This window comes from Chiroxiphia lanceolata, chromosome 8 (genome assembly GCF_009829145.1).
Source record: "Chiroxiphia lanceolata isolate bChiLan1 chromosome 8, bChiLan1.pri, whole genome shotgun sequence".
Classification (NCBI taxonomy): Eukaryota; Metazoa; Chordata; class Aves; order Passeriformes; family Pipridae; genus Chiroxiphia; species Chiroxiphia lanceolata.
Window position 1 is genome coordinate 8,397,992 of NC_045644.1, and position 21,951 is coordinate 8,419,942.

The window sequence follows — 21,951 nt, forward strand, 5'->3', positions numbered from 1 at the left end:
GTCTTATATGGACATTGTGCACTTAGTTTCTGATGAGAGGAAGCCAGTGCATTGATTGCTTTGGTCTCCTAAGGAAAAGAATTCACATTAATATTTGGGCCTTGATTTTTCCTGTCCCTATAGTCCTGAAATCTGATCAGCTTTGCCTTTTATGGGTGTCAATGTATTTAAGAGAATGAATGACTCAGTGGATTTGGATTTGGGTAACAGGATCTAGGGTATTTAGCATCTTTATAAAGTAGTTCAAATTCAGCTCAAGCTCTCTGTGCTAGTGTAGCTTCTGGAGTCAGGCATCTGTGAATCAAGTTAATAGTCCCAGAAGTGGCTCTAGAAACCTCTCTCCATTAATGCCCATATCAGCAGTATTGGGAAGAAGGCCAAAGAATGAAATGGCATGTTGAAAAATCGTTCGTTGTCTAAATTCTTCTGTAACAATGGAGCAGTTGAGAAAACGTGCTGTTTGACAAAATGAGGAGGCAGCAGGTTTACGCAAGTATCTCACTGCAGTGCGACATCCATTACCTTGGACTCTTAGAGAGATGAAGATTTAAAAAGATGTTTTGTCAAATCATGGAGAACAGATACATTCTGATGTAGCCCCTAGCCAGGAAGACTTTAAGCCATTGATTACTTGAATAGGAAGGTGTGAAGAGGAAGGGCTCTTCTGTATTGTCCCGTTTCTTACAGTCTTTTTCCCACATAGTTGTTGCTGGCCTCTGCTGAGGACAGGACAGACCTCAGGGCTAAAGCAGTATGGCAGAGCTTACATTCTGATCACTACTGTCACATCGTGAGGGCAATGTTGTATCATAACAGGTGAATTAGAAGAAAAAGGGCAATGGTCTGTCTGCAAATAATGGTCTGTCACAAAGCAGTGCAATGCGTTTGTCCCTCATGTCCCTTTTTTGTTTTTCTTTAGGCAGGTGACAAGCATTATCATCCAAGCTGTGCACGATGCAGCAGATGCAACCAAATGTTCACAGAAGGAGAAGAAATGTATCTGCAAGGTAAGGATGTCTCCATTCCAAAACAGGAAAATCAGACTTTGGAATTTTTCTACCACCTCAGGAGTTTATAAACAATCCCCATTTAATAGGGCCAAGGAGGAATAAAGTCATGTTCTCATACTTTTTCACTTGAAACCCTTTTGCTCTATTAGGTGGTCATAACTGTGGCTTTGCAGTGACTCTGCACCCCAACTGAGGCAGACTGTGTTTGCTAAAGCTGTGTAGCAAAAATGAGACTTATTAGGCTGCCTCAGCGTTTCACATGCAGTGGATGGCTCAGCACCCACACTGGTATAGGAGATACCAGAGGAAGTGAAGGGGTTTCCCCTGATTTCTTCTGGTCTGTTTCTGTGCTCTTCTGGACCACACTCCAAACTTTAAAAGGCAAAAGAAAAATTTCCAGAGGCTACAGTGAGTTTGTTTCGAACCATGTAGGTCTCATTCCTCATTGACAGAATATCTCCTCTGGTTTTTAATCATGTTTGCCCTTCTATCTGGTCATATCCCTTTTTTTATTCCTGTCTACTTTATTTTTATGTCTTTTTACAGTCACTTCTTTCTTGAATGTTCATTTCCATCTCCTCTTTCTTGTTAACAGTGTCACACTCCCAGGTGTTGCCAAGCTTGTTTTTTCCATGATCTTTTCACATAAAAACAAATTTGATCTTTTCCTTGATTGAAAAGTAGCCGTGATCCGAATTCCACCGACTCTCGGAGAATGTAGCCCATTAACTATTAAGCTACAGTTATTGTTATTACTTGCTGTAGTATTAATTAATGTTGGTAGAGGAATGTATAATACCCATTTTTGGAAGGCAGAAATCGAAGTGAAAAAGGCAGATACATGCTGGGGTTTAGTATATTACTCTTAGGTTAGAAAATTTGTTTGCTCTACTTGAAAAGGACTGTAGAAGAATAGTGAAAAAATTATGAGTGTGTGAATGCAGCTATCTCTTGAAATCTTGAGGAGAGATTCTTTCTGGAGGAGTTCCAAAATAAGATAATATTGTTAAGGAATTCCTTTGAAGCTAATTTGTTTTATTTTGTAGTTTGCCCTCCCTTGTAGTCCATCTCTCTCATCTCTCACTGACCTTTTACCTTAGCCATCTTATTCCAGCTGTGCACAGAAACTGGATGTCAAGTTGTGTAGCAGCTCTGCATTGCAGGAGCAAGGAGAGGCTGCAAGAGAGCTGGGTAGGAAGTACTGCTTTCTGATGGCAAATTGAAAAGACTAATTTGAAAGCAGCAGTTACAGCATCTGGCAACTGGTAATCTTCTTAGTTTCCTTACATCATGGTGTGATAAAGTACAGGCAGAGTTTGAGGTGAGCATCAGTTCATCCTTTGCTGTTATTAATCACAACTGTTTGTGACTGATGCCGATTGTACGAGTGCAGCAGAGAGTGGGAGTTCAGGTTGATTGGGCAGGCTCTGGGGTAAGTTTCTACAGATCAGACTAAGACAGAAGGCATTGCTTCTACTTAAACTAGGCTAGACTTTGTCCTGTCCAAGTTTACGTGACAGGGGAGAGAAGAGAAACGTGGCTGCTTCATCTGCTGTTTTTCTCTTTTTATCTGTATCTTTCTCTCTGTGATTGTGAATCAATGTTCTTTGTGCTCACTCTGTCTCAGAGGAGGAGCAGCCCAAGCTGCTTTATTGTTCACGAGCTGTTTTCTGACTAAACAATGTTATCTCTGAGTGTGCTCCAGACTGTCCTGCCAAGGCTTTCCTTGCTAAATTCAGCGTACTTGTAAGTGTGAGGACCCAAAAGCCTTTCCTGTGCAGAGCTCTCAGCTGAAATGTATATCTTGACTCCATCCAAATAATTTACTCTAGGGTGCAGAATAACAGCATTCCAAGCATTTCTCTGAATTAAAAATAACAACACCACAACAGTGAAGCTAGAACTAAAATCACATTTTTGATAAAATACATAAAAGTACACAGCTTCCATCTCACTTCTAATGGTCCTCTCCCCAGGATATGAAAGTACTGTTGCTGGTATTTGCTTTGTAGAATAGAGGAGCCTGGCAGGATTGTGGTAGAAACTTCTATTAGAAGTACGTGGGAAACATGCAAAAGGAGAACATGGAAAAACAAGCTGTCTATCTTGGGGCTTTCTATGTTAAGGATAGTTTGAACAATGCTAGCAGAAGCACTCTGACTTGGCACTTCTCCAACACACAAAAATGAGAAAGAAGCAGCACCAGAAACTTTCTCTTTCCCATTGACTACCTGGTAATACATTATTATATGGGCTGCCCAGAAGGCTGTTGCTGAGCTTAGGATGTTGCCCAGTATTTAGAGGGATGCTGATGTTGAAATAATGGTACATGCAAAGTAAAAAGCTGAATAAATGAACATGCTAGTTGGTGTTTGCCAAGTGAGCAAACAAACATATATTAAGAATGGGAATAAGTACAATTTGCTGAATTATTTCTGGTAGAAAAAAAAAAGAGGAGCGATGCAGCTTGAGAATCTGCACCATTCCAAGCATTTCAAAATAGATTGGCATGTTTGGATGAATAGATCATGAAAAATACTTACATTTAGTTTCCTAACCTGCTCTATCTGATTTGAGTTTTTAAATTTCACATCTTCCAAATCTCTTATCATTTTGTGGAAGAAAACTCACAACCATTAGCTAAATTTCACCATGAAAATGACATCCAGACTTGCATTTCTTGTTCACTTTCAGCAGCTGCAGCATTCTCTTGGGGTGTCCCTGTAATTGTGCCAGTTTCTGATAAATACTGCCCAAAATGCAGTGACAGCTTTTTCTTTGATACTGGGGATAGTTTAATAGGAAAGAATCATAGCATCATTAAAATTGGAAAGGCCTCTAAGATCATCAACTCCAACTCTTAACATAACAGTGAGGCACAGAGTAATAGGGATCATTTTTCTCAGTGCCACACAGGAAAGAAGCTCAAAGCTGGATTTGAGAGTTGAGCTAAACCTTCTGAGTCTTAGCTCATCCTTGAGCAATAAGTGTCATGTTCATTAAAGTGTTACTCAGATCACTTCTTATAACATGATACGGACTTACAACAAGAACTCTCTTCCTCCTGAGTGGACGGGGCATGCCTGTCTCCTGATCTGGCAGACGCTGTGGGGTCCTGGCTCTGAGGCTGCTGTTTGTTTACAGAGAAGGCTGTTGGTACGCTTCTCCCTGTTGACTGATGGTTTCCCCCTGCCAAATGCACAGTTTCTTCTTCCTCGGCTTGGACTCAAAGCCAAACATCTCAGACCCTTGATCCAGAGTCACAGCATTCTCTCCTGTCTCCTGATGATGGTTATGTTGTGTACTGCTGGGAAATGAAATGACTCCCGCTGGTCTTTACTTCTGTACCACACCATGTAAGGGTTCATTAGAACAAAATTTCCAGGGGCCCTGACCCATACCTCCCTGGGCTCTGAGGGTGGGGTTTCCTCTGGCTGCACTTGAGCTAATAGTCACCAGCAGGAGACCTGCACTGCTCTGTTTGGTTTGTCTGTGAACAGAGTGAAGAGGTGATGTTCCCCCCTGCAGATAGTTCAAGGCTCTGTGTTGGCTTTGTGGTGACTGGAGTGAAGTATGAATTTGACTGCAGATGCAGTCAGTGTTAAAAACCAGCATTAGCTTTTGCTCCGTTTCAACTTGGCCGATACCTGCCAGCAGCTTCCCAGCAGTGACCACATTTTATACTCTGTTCCAAAGGAGAACTGAAATGGGATGAAAATGGTCCTTGCCCCTGACATTGCTCTGCCCTTGGGAACAGCCGTATATTTCCGTTTTTACAGCATGAAAGAATCCCATATTTTGGGAAACAAACGGCAGAGGCCCTGACTTTTTTAGTAGGATGTATAGCTGGAAATACCAGAACCACACGTGCCACTGACCTTGCAGAGCAAGGGAGTAGGAGTGATATCTGTGCCAGTGGCATATGCAGTGTGCTGGGATCTGGGGAGAGGCTCTTTCACATGCTGCTTTGCACCACCTGCCTTACTGGCCTCTACAGCCCTGTAGACAGCTCTGACTCTGCCGTGTTGTGAATTTTCTAATTTTGCTTTTCATTTTGCATAAGTGCAGGGAAGAAGTAATCTGAGTGATACTTTACAGTAACTGAATATGACACCGACTGCTCAATGGACTTAGAGTCAGAATTTCCTTTTTACATGTGGTGTAGGACATAAGGAGAGAACAGATCAAGTAACCATGGTCCAGTTCCTTTGCTCTTAGTCTCCACCCTGCCAGAGGAACCCTCTGTCTTTCTGTTCCTCCAGCGGGTGCTCGCTGACTCTCTTGCTACTTGAGCCTGCTTGATTTTTAATTAAGAACGTGTGCAAAGTGCTTTGGCAGCCCCAGGACGAGGCTGCTGTAGATATGCCAGGGATTTGAATATCTTTTAGTTTCACTTGTATTTCTCAAAAACTAGACTTTAATGTGAATTACTCGCATAGTTCATACAGATTCACCACCTGATGCCATGAAGTGATTCGCTTTCATAACTGACTTATCATAACCAGAAGTCATCTGCTTTGCTCTGAATAAAGATGGGTTTCTTTCCTCCTTCAGGTTCCACTGTCTGGCATCCCGACTGTAAGCAATCCACTAAGACAGAAGATAAGCTCCGGGTAAGCTGAATTCATGGCAATGACACACCATACATTTTGTACACACGATAATTGAATGTTGTTTTTAAAAGAGTGACTTTTTCCATGTTTTTTTCACATAGCTGTCACAACTCTGGCAGAATATACAGTGGAGGCACTTCAGAGGTATTGCTCTGATTTTTAGGCTTACCACCTTCACATACCTGTCTCAGTGCACTGCCTTAAAGATAGTGTCATTTACTGACATACAGACGTGGCAAAGTATTTAAGACACTTCATTTCATATCTCAGTTGTTGTGAGAGAGACTCTTAAGGAGAAGATATGAACAGGGCAAATGCTACCATATATTTTAGTGGGTTTGCACATCTGTGTAATTGCTTTATAGTTATCCCCTGTTCTGAGTGGTTATTTGTAGCATTTAGACAAGATGAACTCTTCTTCCTTTGCCATACAAATAAACCTCAACCTGAAGTGATCCTAATTTGAATGCCAAGAAGAGCCACAGTTACCCTCGGAGTCACTTCAGCATATCCAGACAAACTTTCTGGATCAAATCCTGACAATAACGCTGCACTGATGAATGCTAGAGCCTGGCTTTTTGTGTGCACCAGGCAATTCTAAGCCCTTATTCACTAATTCATCTTCTGGACAATTTACTCTTTTTGATATCTCAGTTGGTCCCTTTAATTTTGCTAATTTGTCAGGATGTGAGAATTAGAGACTCCATGTGAATAAAACATCTTTCAGACAGGGAAACTAAGAGGTACTGGTGTGGAGATACCTACAGTATCCTGTGGGTTGTATTCTCTGTGGGTTTCATTCATTTCTTTAGCATTTATTCCAGTACACTGGTCTGTAGAACATTCCCTGCAGAGAATTTATTATGATCGTAGGTAATGCGCAGGTAAATTCTTGTTGTGCAGAGTCCATGTTAGTGTGGGCAAAAGTATAATTGGTGGGTATGTTGTCTAGAATGGCCTAACATCAGTGCAGGTGCCATTCAGCATTCACACATTGTTCTGTGCTGACTTTTCATAAGAAAATGGAAAATTATGCCAGACTGGATTTTCTTCCTCATTTAACAATTTGAATGTAAATTTGACAGTGTTTTGGCCATGCTTAAGTGTCAGAACACTTGTGCTTTGTGGTAAATGGTTGGGGTACAATACTTCCCTTTCACTTGGACTCGGGAGTCTTATCAAAGCACTCCTGACCACACTGTGGCCCTTACAAACCTTCTCCAGCTGACCTTACAAATCAGTTGGTTTACTTCCATTCCCCATGGAAGTGGTCATAGTCCTCCTCAAGTATTTTCCTTTTTTCTGTCACATATTCTGACATATCAGTATTCTTCCCCCTCAGCTAATTTTAATTGAAGTGAATGAAGTAAATTAATTTACCTGCAAGGCTTTTTTTAAGTGAGTTCTTGCAGGAAAATAAAGTGAAGCGAAAGAAGGTGTATTGAGGGAACATCTGAGAAATGTTACAGCACAGCTATCCAAGGTTGCCTTATTCCTGAGTGAGAGATTCTATGCAGAGGTTTAATATGTCTTTAAAAGGCATTGACAAATGCATCATACTGAAGCTGGCTGAGAGATGGAGCATTTTTAGCTTCAACACTACATCACAGGATGTCTACTCTGGTGCAAAGTCAGACACTTTAAAATTAGTTGGAGTTCACTTTGATGACTTTGAGATATGCTTCATTCTATTGACCCAAATGAAGGAAGTAGCAAACAGGTAGGTACAGAAACAAACAAAACTGGGGGAGCTATGTGCTATTTGAGCATGTCAGCACTAAATTAGGAATTGTATTTTAATTTAATTTCAGTTTCTTATGACATACATTTAGACCTAATGTGCGAATTGGAACCTGGTTTTTGTGTCGACAAATAGCCACTTTCAGGGTTAAGCCTAGATTTTCTGGTGGTTCTGCAAAAAGCCAGTGCCATTGCCTATTTGCTTGCTGGGTTTCCTTTCCCTATTGAACAAAACAAAATAAAAAGCCCTTTTATCACTGGAGTAACTTCAGAAGTTTTCAGCAAGTTCTGTTTTCTTTTAGTGACTGAATTGTGATCTAAATTAATCATCATTCTAGCTGGTCAAGATCTGAAAGGGAGTTCATTAAAGCAGGGGTTGCTTTAGATCTTCCCCCCATGGATACTGTGGAATATTACAAAGCCAAAACAAACAGAAAACAGAACAACCATAATGTATATTGTTTAGGTGTTTATTTAAAACTGTCTGGCTGTTCATGATTCTGCAGTGATCAGTAAGTAACACAGATACTATAACGCAAGTATATATTAGTAACTTGATTGAAAAAAGAGCTTAACCACTGAACTGGGGAAACTGCTTTCCTTTTCACTCATTTTTCCCTTTTGTGTTTCATGACAGCATTCCTCATCTGAGTTCTTTTATCCAAAGAGTCTGGTTCTGCGCAGGCCACGCTCTGCAGAGGTTTGCTGTTGTGTTTTCATAGTGTTGATAATGATCTTCTTTACTGAGAAGATTCTTCATTATTGTCATTTGCTGCACTTGCTACTAGTCCTGCCACACAGCTTTCCTGCTATCACTTGCCACCATGGGCACTGACGCTGTATTTTGCATCACTTGTTTCAGTGTTGCTTGTTAATGCTCACATTTTTTGTTGACTGAAATGCTTAAAATTAACTTATTTTTTTTAGGTTCAGATGAGCTTTTGGGGGCTGTAGTATTGGTCTTCCAGTATTCCAGAAAGTTTTTCTCATGAAACAAAAAATCAGAGTGCAAATATGAAGCAAATGAAAATGGTGAAAAGCATCTGACTTTAAAATAATGGTTAAAAAGAAATTGTTTTCCATGAACAATTACTTATGTTTTTAGGAAAAAAAAATCCCATCAGTTAAATCAGTTCTTTTTTTATATGTATCGACCAAACACACATGAATACTTTAGTTGAGAAAATGTTTACAAAATTCCAGGTTTGGGCATATTCCATGTGCTACCTGAGAGCATTTGCCTCTCTCTAATCTGGCACACATCCAAATCTCAGTTGCAAGGTCTTCCCTGTCCTCTTGATTCTGGAATAGCTTTCTACTTTCAGACTTTGTTGTGTTTGCTTTGCACTTACAAACACCACCCACTTCCATTTCTTCTCCTTCAGGGCAGTACTTATTTATTAGGTGTGTCTGCTGTGGGGGACATGTGGCTGTGCTGCATGCAGGTGCACCTGAGGTAGTTTTCACCTGGTGATGAAGTCAGAATGCTCTGGTATGGACTTAGCACAGGCTGGCAGTGGGCAGACAGGCTGAGAGAGTCCATGCCACTGGATTTCCATTGTGTCAGTTCATGTGGCCTTCACATCTCTAATTACAAAGTAGATGTGGTCACGTGTCAGCCAGGGCAGGATGCGTGTGATAGATCCAGTCTGCAGGATGGTCTTAGGTGGTTGGATCCAATACTGTGATTAAATGGGGGTTAATGCAAGTCCTGTACTCTCTGTCCTGCACAGTAGTTTAGTCACTTAACTACTCTTGAATATTACTTTCTGCTAGCTACAGATCTGTGTATCAAGAAAATACAGCCTGTGTTATCCATGCTCTGAAGAGAGCAACGTCTCTTCAGTCCTAGGCTTTATGGAATCGAATGTTGGAGTCTAAGAACAGCAAACTGTGGGACCATTTCACTCATCTTTTAGGCTAGTGTAGTGATTTTTGCATTCAGCTTAGCATGCAGTGCTGAAATCCAGGAGCCTTAGGATTAAAAAACCAAATCCTATCCAATGTATTAGAAAAATATGCAAGGCAAAATAGGGGCAGCCCACGTCAAAATAAAGGAATGTTCTCTTCCTTGCTTTGTAGACTGTGTGGGATACAAATAGCTTAGGGTCAGATGAATATCCTCTTGTATAAATTTGGGCAGTACTAAATTCTGTTTAGATTTATGTGTGGATTCTACTAAGTGTAACTCAAGGCAGAATTTGGCCTCAAGTGTTCTGCAGAGTAGACACAAAGATAGTATCATTGCTGTTACTATAAAGGTGGGCCAAAGGTTTGAATCTACATGAAGATTGTAGTTTGAAAATGGTAGGGTGAGAGCCTGTGAATTTCCTGAGAAGCTTGTGTTGAATTCATTATGTTCTGGACTTCCCACTTTATTTTCTTGTTCTTTCCTATCTTGTTCTTAACTGACTCTTGATGAAGGCTAAGTTTGCATGAGTAGTCTTGTAAAAGTTTATTTGGTACCAACATACCTGCAGTGATTACGTGCTGAAAATTCATTCTCCTCTCTGGCGTTAGTGCCTAAAAAGGAAAGAAAAATTAGTTGTAACATATTAATATCTGTGTTTGTGTGAGTTTGAACTAAACCTGTTCACTGGTTTTGTCTTGATGCATATATAGTGCAGAGAAATAAGAAATGCATGCATTTGAAGGAAACACCCTTGTAAGGAGGAGGGTACAGTTAAATAGCAGACAGGCGCAGTGAATGCTCTGACACAGAGGGGCTTTCTTGGTCTTGTACACAGCCACTGGAAATTACTGAAATCTGTAGGAAGCCTATGTTTTGTGAACCCTGATTCCAAGTCCTAAATAACTACAAAACCTTGCAATTGATGAAGCAAGTAGTCAGAGTAACAAGTGTTGTACTGAGAAATTCCAAATCCCTTGGTGTTGCAAAGTCGTGTCAGCCAAGTAGAAGATATTCCATCCTAAACTTCTAATAGCTTATTTACAAACATGCTTCACTTAAAGTAGCTTCTGAGGTTTAGAGAATTTGCTGAAGCTATAATGTTAAGTGTTACTAAGTGAAAACATATTCATTCTTCTGCAGCTATTATCACCGCCTTGCATAATGAACTCTATCAAAAAATTAAGGCAGGTACTGTAAATGGGGACGATGCCTTTGTTAAGCAGTAGTGCATCTACTTGACCAGATGTTCTTGGGATCAGTTTTGATCTGGTTGCCTGCACCTGTAAGTTTTTATAGAGCATGATGCTGAACATCTGTACTTCAGAATGCCAGAGCCACCACATTGTAGCAGCATTTGGATGATGTGAATGGCTCTAGGCTCGGTTCTTTCTTTTTCTTTTTTTTTTTTTTAGAAGTTATTTATTTAGATGGTGCACCATGCATGATGACATGACAAACAGAGGTAAATGCAGATGAACATCTTAAGCTTTGCAGTCCAATATTAAAATATCAAGTTTATCAATTTGGGGCATATGCATGGGTGATATGATAATTGAGCACTCAATTCACAGTGAACATAAGAGGATGAGCATGACTGTTGGTATTACCTCTGCCAGTCTGCAAATGAAACTGGTAAAGAACTTCTGCATTGAAGTCAAATGCATGAAATGAAGAACAAAAACAAAAATAAGAACTGTGTGATAAAGTGAGAAATACTGAGTAGTCCTGTAGATACTTTAGATGCTTTGTGATCTATTTTTTTCCTTTGGCTCCTTTAATGACATGCATGACTTTCTGTTGACTGAATTTCTATTGTTTTTTTTCATATACTTCATAGAGTTTCTGTATTTGGTACAGACATCCCATATTGATATATTTACTACTGTTACATCCATTTGCGTGGAAGATGAAAGAAAAAAAGTGAGGACTCTTCTACTGTCAGAAAAAGTGGAGAAAGGCCATGTACCACAAGAAAAGAAAAATTAAAGATTAGTTCTTAATCGAATTTTTCTTGAAATTTCTCTGCGCAAAGGTGGCATTATGAAAAGCTCTACTTTCTTTCCTTCAAGAAAAAGAACAATGATACAAAAAATGTTCCAGATCTGTTTGTAGAAGGAGTAAGGCAGCTTAACTTGTTTGGTTGCTGGGAGTGTAGAACAAGTGAATGCTACTGTGATGGAAGTAAATACCTCTAAATTATTGTGTACATATTAAAGATTGTTTCCTTCTTCTTTACCTGTTTTTTTCCAATAATGTGTGCAAGACAAGCTCACATGTTATCTCCACATCTCCAATGTTAAAGGTTACCTAAGGGCTAGCCACTATTCCTGTTATTTGCCTGTGCTCTGATCAGCTCCCCTCTAAGGTGGAATTTACACCCCACTGCAGTTACATCAACACAGAACTTGACCTCCAGCGTGTCTCTTGCCAGCTGTTTAATGTAAAAAGTCACAGTGGTGTTACACAGGGTCAGGGATTCTCAAATGCTGATGAAAATGTAATGTACAGGTCTCTTAGGAGGGGAGCCAACCATAGCAACTAAAAGTATGCCAGAGGAACAGCTTTTATCAAGGAATCTTTAGTGTATGTTTGTTAGGCAAGCAGCATAAATGTTTTTAAGTGCGATGCAATTGTCTTTAGGGGAAAGTGCAAAAGCTGTGAAGGATTCCCATTCCATATGGGAAGCAGCAGAGTAGGAAACAGCCATCTGTGATGGAAACAGCCTGTGTAATTCGAAACAAGAAATAGGGCAAAGTGAGGCAGGAAGGGTGAGTGTAGATGTAGAAGTCCTTTTTCATGCACTGTCTTTGAGGGTATGTTATAAATGTAAGCAAGATACAGGACTGGGAGCTAATAGAGGAACCTCAGAGTTCCAGGTCTGCTTAGATTCAGCTCCTCAGGAAAGGAGCAGCGTGTGCTCAGGCAGTGGATGGCAGGATGGCATCCTGCCCAGGCTGTGTGGAGCTTTGCAGAAGATGGAAGGTAAAATTAATGTACACAGAAAGAATTACATAAAATAGAAAACTGGTTTAAAGGGTGTCATATCTGGCTCATGGCCTTATTAATGGAATGGTAATGAGGAACTTGGAGCAGAAACACAGTGAGGAAATGAGGAACAGGTGCAGCAACATGCCGGTCCATCTGACAACTGCTCCTGTATTCCAGGGTTAAGAGCACCTAAGAAAGCTGTTAACAGGATATGGCTGAAACTATCTCCTTAAGATGTCTTAACTTTTTTTAATAAATTCACTGAAGTGATAAATGCAAGTGAATTTTCCTTAAATGAAAAGATTTTTAGCAGTGACACTTAAGAGATGAGACTAAGGAGGTGGGCTGAGGGCTGAGAATTTCTCATTTTTTGAAGCAATTGCAAAAGATCCAAAGGACCTGCCAAATGGGAAGAAGCCATAACTGCCTCTAAGACTTGTTTTCCTACAGCATGGAGAATTGAGCAGACAAAACTCTTAAAGTATGTCTGCCAAAAGCCAAAGGTAACAGAGACACCCCTAACAGTACCTCAAGTACTTAATACTGTTCTCTCTGTTGTAATGAAAACAATTGTTTTCCATAGCAACTGCAGCAAAATGCTACATGTGTCTCCACTCAAACAGAGTGAAATGGAAGAATGGAAGGGGGAGTAAAGTGTTTCCCAACACCAGCCAGATTTTCCAGCTTAATTCTTGTAACATTTCCATGAAACAAGTGGTTGTTGTTGGATTTTTTGGTTTGATTGCATCATGGGAGGAGCTTAAGGGCAGCTGAAAAATTCCTGTTCCCTTTTGAGATGTAGGAATTTGCAGCTACAGAGAGAAAAGAAACATGTAAAGGTCCAGCTGAGAAAGTGTTCTCAGATGTGCTCTGGAGAGTATTTGTGACTTTATCAGTCCACAGCCACATCTGCTTTCTGTTTGATCTTAATCTTCACGGGTTTTGGTGGCACATACTCAAAGCCTTTTATTCCTCTGGTGCTCCCTGAGTGTGCTGATTTCATTTCCACAAATGAAGTCAGAGAAAGCCTGCTGTCTGATCCACAATCAGTCTTCAACATTTCATATATGGATGGTTCCAATAGATTTCCTGGCTATGAAATTAAAAGTAGAAAGTCTCTGAGGTCAATTGAAAAATCCTTTCAGGAAATGTACGCTTAGAGATAAGAAAGATCCAGTAGCCTTTTTGTGTTCACTCCAGTATTTCCTATATAAAATCAGTGAGCCAGGCTGTCAAGCCTTGATTCTCTTCAGTGTGTGCCTGGAGATCCCTTAGTTCAATGTCACAAGCTGATGAGGTAAGGACTGTTTACCAGCGTTTAATTTCAAGTGACTTTGAAGTATCTCAGTGCACTGGTGTCATCAGAGTCATCTGCTGATGCACTGCTTTTTGATGGGATTTGGTTCTTTGCAGCCACTTAGGGAGCAAAAATTGTTTATGGTTTCTCAGTTGCAAGTGGGATATGGTTGACTACCTTTGTATGTCTGCTGTGTGCCAAGTTTAGGAGTAGTTGCCACAATAGCCAGAGTGACTTTTGATCAAATAGATGTTTTTCAAATTCTTCAGGTTTTCAGGATCCCCTCATCTCGGTGATAAGTTTTCTCCTCTCACAAAACTTCCCCCAGGGCATCAGTGTCTGTTTAGTCCTGACAAAGTGTTGGAAAATCTACTAAACATAATAGCACTCCCTCTGTAGGGGTGGGACTGTTCTCATGAATTTCAGACGTCATTAAACATCATGACTTTTGCAGTATGAGGAATCATGGAATTTCAACCAGCAGCTTGACTTCCCTGCTGCATCCTGATGGTGCTGCAGATATAGGGAACAGCTCCAAGCAAAGGATTTCAGGTCCTTCTACTTAGGAGGACTACATTCAGTTCTGTATTCATAATGGAAATCCATTGATTGAACACCTGGAAAGTGATAATGTGTGTGCTGTGCTCCTCACAACAGTTTTGTCTGCTGAACTGCTGATACCTCTAGTGGTTTGTGAACTAACGTTTTACTAAAATGACCAGCAGGACTATCCTGGATGATACTTTGGTTCCTGCAGTGTCTCTGGCAGGTGTTGTTTGATTTTGTTCATTATTGTTGTCGGTCTAGTCTTTTACATTGTTTGATTTAGAAAACCTCTTTCCCCTCTCACAGCACTCCTTCCCCTACCAAAAAAAAAAAAAAAAAGCCCACTTGCCTCACAAGATTGTGAAAATTGCCAGAATGCTTGCATTTGTGTTGACATTTTTTCCTTAATTCAGTTAATTTCAAGATGTGTGCAGATTTCTTCATTTAAACTCAAAATTACCAATGTTGATGGCTTCAGGTTGCTTTCAAAAGTTACTTTTTGTTTTTCAGCCTACAAGAACGTCATCAGAAAGCATTTATTCCAGACCAGGTTCCAGTATACCTGGCTCTCCAGGCCACACTATCTATGTAAGTATTACTTCTGAGGAATAGGCTGCTTGCACGTGAAATACTCACGCTGAAATGAATCACTGTTACACTGATGCCAATGCCTTTATTCTAGTGGTGAAATCATTAATTCTCCATGTAGGTTTTATAATTGTAGGACTTCGAGGGCAGAGTAGGCCTTTTCCAGGTCACATTTCCCTTGGAAAGATACAGTAAATCTCTTGAAGTCACTTCATGATGTGAAGGGGGACAGAAAGCAGCCGGGTCATTTGGCTTTGTAAGGGTTATGTGAGGAGATCTGTGCACTTTGATACACAGTTTTTGAGAGATCTGCTGTCTGCACTTGCAGGATGTGGGGAGGAGAGTCAGCTACACGGAAAGAAACCTGATTGATCCAACACCTTTTGTTTCAGAAGTCAGATGTTTTGGTTGTGAAAAGAAGGATGTTTTGAATTTAAGATCAAAAATGTAACTAACCATAATGCTGAATCACTGATTTTATAGATAACCTTGAAACTGTATGGGTGAAAATGTAATGTAAGACACAGAAATGTATCAGTTACATGTATAATAATGCAGAAAAATCACCAAAATCACAAATCTCAAGTCCTGAGTTTGAGTTCAACTCTGGTTCTTCTGTGCATTTCAACAACCACAAAAATTAGCTGATGTGTGAAAAGTGTTCACACTGCAGGTATCAAAACACAGAGCATGTCCTGGAGAACTGCCATTCTGCTGGTAATACCAATTTCATAAACTGTAGTGTATGAAATTGTACTGCTGCTCAAAATCAGTCTGTAGGGCAACATGGTGGCTTAGACTGAGGTCTACAAAAAATATCTATACTTATTTATTTTGAATTAAGACTATCCAGACATATTTGTGTCTCATTAACAGACTGTGGTAAAAATACTACAGAAATAACATGTGTTAATATACCTACATATTTTATGGTTACATTTGTTTAAGGTGTTTTATTATATCTGGTAAGTAAAAGCTAAACAGATATGAGGCTGTTTTTAGACAGTGAATTTCCCAGCTATTTCAAACCTCGTTTCTCTAACAAAAACTGTTCTGTATTGTTTCTAGTTTATGGCACTGCTTTAAGAACCACAAAGACCAGTGGTTGTTAGAGAGCTTGGAAAGGCAAATGCATGTTAATCTGAAAATACTAGGCCCTAGTACTCAGAAAGAACAGAACTGAGTGTGAGTTTTGTTATGCAGCCCACTATGAATAAATAAAAAATCTAGTAGAAGTGTTGAAAAACAATTTGAGTATCCTTCTTCTGTAAGGTAGGTAAAAATGTATGATGATATTTTTTAGAAATCTTTTTATAAGGAAAGATATTAGCTCTCTAAACTAAATATAAGGCCTCTTTTTAGCTCCTTCTAGTGTATATGTCTGACTTTGGAACTGATTTCCTACTTCCATTTTTAACTAGTCAAGAGTTCCTTTCAGTCTTAGTGGAAAAAATAGTTGATGCCAGTACCATGCATTTGGTTAGCAGCGGATGTCTTAGTCAGAAGCTTGCGTATAGGATGAGTGATGAGTGCAATTTAATAATCTCATTTGGGAGTTTGGATACCCAGACCTCACAGTCCTCCTTGTCTTTTTATTTCCTTTTGATAAGTTCTGTTTCCTCTTGTGTGCACAGTTATAAGTTGAATATCTGTCTGTGGTCTTCATCATGAAATCCCCTTGTAATCTCTGTAATCTGCAAACTAAATCAATGTTATCACTGTTTTACATGTGGGAAAACAAGAGCAGAAAGGTGACAATACTTGCCTGAGGCTAAAAAATGAGTCATTTGCAGAGCTGAAGTTTTCACTACTGGGGATAAGAAACTTTTGTATATAGAGCTATATATGCCATGTTCTTTCTTCCCTAAACCAAGAAAACAGTGTGAACTGTTGCAGAGGAGGCCTGCTGGAGAAGAACAAGAAGCATTCACTTTGCATGTAGAGTGCCTAAAAGAGTTTTCCGTAGCAACAGTGTGACAACAAATACACAAAATCATAAATTGTGTAAAACAGAAATTGCCAGTGCATTTGTGTAAGTTAATTTATCTTCTGTCTTTGACCTTCAGGCAAAAGTAGACAATGAAATCCTTGATTACAAGGATTTAGCAGCCATTCCCAAAGTCAAGGCTATTTATGACATTGAACGTCCAGACCTAATTACTTATGAGCCATTCTACACTTCCGCCTACGAGGACAGACAGGAGAGACAGAGTCTTGGAGAGGTAATGAACCAACAAGCAACTCATTCCGCTGTGTGCTTTATACAGAGCCTGCTTCGCTTCTAATTGACACTCCTAGATGCTGTTGCTGCTGCTGTTCACAGTGCTTTTTGTCTGTTTTGTCTGGGGTTAATGGGAACACTCATGATGATGCCTCGTGTGTGAAACTGCACAATTGGACACCAAATCAGCACCAGCCACTGGCAGAGTGAATGGCAGGGGGGAGGCTTGCAGGCTGTCTCTGTGTGAATCCTCATAACTCTCATAGATATCCTAGTCTTTGGGTACAGCAAAGTCCAGAATGTGGGGCAAAAGCCTCATGTTGTGCTGGGGAGCACTGATATTCACAACACAACATGAGGAATACCATGATATTCTATGGCAGAAGCAGGACTTAAGAGCAGCAGGATACTTTATCTCACACATACTGAAGGGAAATATATTGCCGGAGCACTTTGCCAGACATTCTGGATAAAAACTGAACTGGGTCAGGATGAAGTGCTCTTCCACTTGGGAAAGCAGATTAGTTGTGTTATAGAAATACCTGCCTCACATTTTAAACTGCTAATATTTAGTAAGGATTCCTGTATCATGCAATGATAAGAGAAAGCTATCTCTATTTTCTTAAACTTGTATTCAAAAGTATCTTTCAGATTGTAGGGTCCTCATTTTTCTCAGGTGAATTTCCATAGCTGTAGTTACTATTTACATGATTCCAGTGCAGACTGTGAAGCAGGTTTTGTCGTGTAATACCATTTTTCTGTAAATCAGACTTCCTGAATGCAAATCTAAATGGACACAGAAATGGATTTACCTCCTTGCAGTCTCAATGACTTTACTGATTGTAACTGAATTGAGTATGAATTTGAGCTGAGGAGAAAAGAATTACAGTAAATCATTCAAGCACCAGTGGTCTGTAGATGCCCAGATCAGTGTGACTGATAATCTGCTTTCTTAGCAGTGTTCTGCCCACCAGCAGGTCAGAGCTCCCTCAGTTTTTCTCCTTTGTCCTTTAATGTTTTATAGGGTTAGCTTCTTAAATAATAACATTAATTGAAAATTCAGGAGACTATTCAGCTCAGGAATAAAATAAAGAGATTAACGGGTCAGAACATTACAGAATTTCCCTCCTCCGATTTATGTTGGTAGTGTGTCCAGCTGGCACCTGGTTCAAAACCACTGAGTGGTCACCATTGGTGACCTCTGAACAATTCCAGCAGGCCTGACCCGTTCCACAAAACCCACTACAAACACAAGTTTCTTGTTAGTTACAGAGGAAGAACTAATTTCACCAGAGAAGGTAAACTATTTGTTCATCCTTAAAGGGAAGCTCCTTACTGACAAAGCAGTATGTTGGAAGCTGATAAAGCAGTATGGTGTAAGTTGCCTGCTTTTATGCTTGTTCTGGGAATAAGCAAAAGCCTTTGGGGTTTCCTTATATCATATTTTCACCAGCATTAAATTCAGTTAATTTCTAGTGAGTACAGAAATTTGTTCTGGAAACAGAAGAACTGATTTTTTCACACAATGCTACTGCTGACTTCTGTCGCCTTGGGCAAGTTACCTCACCTCTTTGTATCTGTTTCTCCTCCCTTCCCTTGCCCTAATGAGAACACAAGCCCATTGGGGTAGAGTGGTCCCTTACCTTGTGTTTGTGTTGTGATAGTCGAGTGACAACAATCTGGGTACATCTACATCAGTCACCATCATCTTTAAAAAGCAAAGGAGGTGACATGTTTAGTCATGGCAGGGATTTGCAGACTCTGAGTGATTTAACCTGCATTCTCTTTGCAAAGGGGGGTGTGTGGTGATGTTAAATAAAAGAGGACCCTGAGTTTATTCTACACTAGAAATGCCCCTCACCATGATTAAAAAAAAAAAAAAGGATCACCAGTCTCAGCTAAGAAAGATTTCTGTGTGTACAAGGGAAATGTGCAAGAGGCACCAAAGTTGATCCAGAGATGGAGACAAACCTTAATTATAGGGAATGAGCTACAAAACAATGACATACTTTAGCCACAGAAAGTGCGAAAACACAGCATGAGACTGTCATCCTCATTGCAGTGGCAGGGAAGTGCTCTGCCAGGTTTCCCACTCGTGGTCCCTTTTTCAGGAGAATCCCGATGTTTGTGGAGCTCGGGAGGCAGCGCTCTCCCACAGCTCCCCCTCGCGGGTGAGCTCCGAGCGTGCACGAGATTAAAAGATACGAATGAAATTTGCAAATTAATTTTTGCTACCGAGGCTGGCCCTTAACACAGTGATAATGTTTCCAGAAATCGTCAGATACTCCAGTTCTTTAGGTCCCGCCATTCTGCCCTGTGAGCAGCAACTTAATGAGTACTGAAGTCTTTTCTCGGCTCTGATCTTTGTTGCGTATATATATATATATATATATACATACACACACACACATGTATATTTGGAGAGAGAGCGAGAGAGACAGAGAGATAGAGAGAAGGAACATTTTAGCTCTGTGTCCTTTATTTCATGTATTCTGTCTATTGAAAGCACTGAATGTCCGTAACAGCTTTCAGTAAACAAGCTGTCATAAAATGAGAAAAAGTTTTTTCTAATGTGATAGATGCTTCAAAATGGAGAAGGCATCCCACCTGGTAGTTCAATTAAAAGACAGTTAAAATGGCATCAGTGAGAACTTGTGTTACAGAAGGACACCTGTAAAGTTTGTAGAAACTTCCCGGAGCACAAAATGACCTGTGCAACTTCGGATATTAGAGCAGACCCTCAGATCTCGAAGCAATAGGGCATTGGGCCTGTTGCAGTAGAGGTTTCACTGTGTCTTTGGTCAGAATGGGTCCTTTTCCACTTCCCATTCCCCTTCCTCTTCTTTCTCTTCCCTATCTGGAGTTGTCACTCTGTATTTCCACTGGTTTACTGTTCTGGAAAAGAGCTGCTTTTCTCAGCCATCTGCACGATGTATTTCAAACTGATTATAGTGTAGACTCTGCAATACACCAGGTTTTAAAAGACCTCATAAACCCTGAACCAAACATTCCTTGGCAGCCTCAGAGTTTGAGATATGACAGCTCACCTGTGCATGATAAACAGTAACTTGGCTGTGGAGTGTGGTTCCATTTCCCAAAAAGCGACGAGATGATGTCAGGGAGTGAGGGAGTAAAAATATATGAAAGGAAAAAATACATGGATTCAGCAGGCTACTTTCTGGGCTGCCTTCCCAGTCTTAGATTCCTGTGACTACCTTTTACTGTAGCCATCACCTTAGCATCTAGGTAACCACAGCAGGTGATGGAAATTTGTTTATTTAGAGTAACACATGAATTACTAGTAGATAAATGTGGGAATGCACCTCACAATATGTGCTCTTTTGATTCATATTAAGAGTTTTAGATTAGCTCTTGGTTTTTATGGAGTATGATGGTCCAAAGCACTGTGTATGATATGTTTCATGTGGAGCAAAGCTTTTAGAGCTGCTGTTGTTAGATTATAAGAATTAGGAAAATAAGAATGTAGAAGACATTCAAGGCTTTGACTGAAAGTGTCAAAAGCAGTCTTTAAAAGCTTTATGGAAAATTGCTGAAAAGGAGATGTTCTGTATCCAATAAAAAAATGTAGCTCCTTTGTTTGCATTCCCAGTGTTACCAGCTCTGTGAGATTTAATGGTCTCTCAATGCAAAATATATAGCTGGATATTTAATACCAGAAGTTCTGCATATGCTTTACACTACTGCTGTTGTACATTATTGTAGTAGTTAGACCAGAATCTGCAGTTTTGCTTCTGAGATACTATCTTAAAACTATATCATTCTCTAATAATTATGGTCTTATTTAAAAGCATAATCACTTGCCCAGTTTATTATGACAAATAATATTGAAGTTTTGTGCACAAAGAAAATAATTAAGTCCTCATCTTCCAGCTCCAAATTGTCTGGTGATTAAAGGGCACATAACTGGTAATTATACATGGCCTTTATTCTTGTTCATACCATCAACGTATGCATAATCATATGTCTCATTTCTAAAGGTATTTCTTGCCTCAGTTTCCCTATCTGTGTTGTAGAAACTTTTCATAATATTGTACATATTTCTGCCCACTGGCCTTTGTGCAGTTCTTTCAATACACTTGCTTGTAATTCCTGTCTGTTCTTACATAACCATGGAGGAACACAGAGATTTAAAGGAGGTCATATCAAAGAAATGTTGATGACAACTACATGCTCCTTTGCATGAGTATGAAATGTAAGGCCTTGGGGAGAAGCACATTTTTGCCAGAGTGTGTGCGTTGGAGGAAAAACATGCTTCATCCTGAAAGATATTCTGTATTTTGATTTTCCATGCAAAGCTCTGAGTTAAGTTTATTTACTTTTGATTTCCATTTTAAAGATTTCTTCATAACAGGCATGGTTATTAAATTAATAACTCTTTCTGATTTTGATCTTCACAGCTATGTTTTAATTACCACAATGATTAGATGGCTAAGATAATCTTGCATACTTGACTGAATTAATCACCCGTATAAAGATTCTCCCAGAAACTTTAAACTTCAGTGATTTATGGACCAGTTCCTGAGCAATGTGGAAAAAGCAAATTCTGATGATGGAATGGCCTCAGTAATTTCTGCATTGCCACTTTACATCGCCATATATCAGAGTATCTGCAGCGATGTTTAGATCACCATTTTCTGGCCCAGTGTATGCAATGATATTTCATAACCTTATGTTTTATGTCTTTGCAGTCTCCAAGGACATTATCACCTACCCCTTCTGCAGAAGTAAGTCTGGTGGAACCTTTGGGGGCAGTCTCTTACTGTGATTACAGTTATTCAGTTGAGCAAACCCAGGTGTTGGTTTTGTTATCAGTCTGATTCCTCTCAGTTTGCCACATAGACATGTTTTCTAATATTGAAACTTAACAAAAATTATTTCTAAGAAGGAAACTTAAGCTCTTATTGACAGATTGTACAAAATATGAAGCTGCCACTCCTCCTCTATTGCTGTTTGTAAAGCAGAGCCCTTTGTCCAGCAGGCGTCACTTCTGGTACATTCCTCCTTCCTGTGGCACA

General features: G+C 39.8%; 1 protein-coding gene across 10 annotated transcripts in view; it reads left to right on the forward strand.

Moving 5' to 3' along the window:
- Window positions 1-21,951, forward strand: part of ABLIM1 (actin binding LIM protein 1) — a 138,585-nt gene that overhangs the window by 84,946 nt on the left and 31,688 nt on the right. For 6 of the 10 annotated variants that reach the window (XM_032695466.1, XM_032695462.1, XM_032695464.1 and 3 more), the window contains exons 7-11: window positions 920-1,007; window positions 5,565-5,623; window positions 14,617-14,694; window positions 16,761-16,916; window positions 21,625-21,660. In XM_032695466.1, coding sequence (XP_032551357.1) covers window positions 920-1,007; window positions 5,565-5,623; window positions 14,617-14,694; window positions 16,761-16,916; window positions 21,625-21,660 — 417 coding nt within the window. Of the gene's footprint in view, window positions 1-919; window positions 1,008-5,564; window positions 5,624-8,000; window positions 8,064-14,616; window positions 14,695-16,760; window positions 16,917-21,624; window positions 21,661-21,951 lie in introns of all 10 variants that reach the window. The other 4 variants (XM_032695458.1, XM_032695456.1, XM_032695455.1 and 1 more) reach the window with 1 other exon arrangement.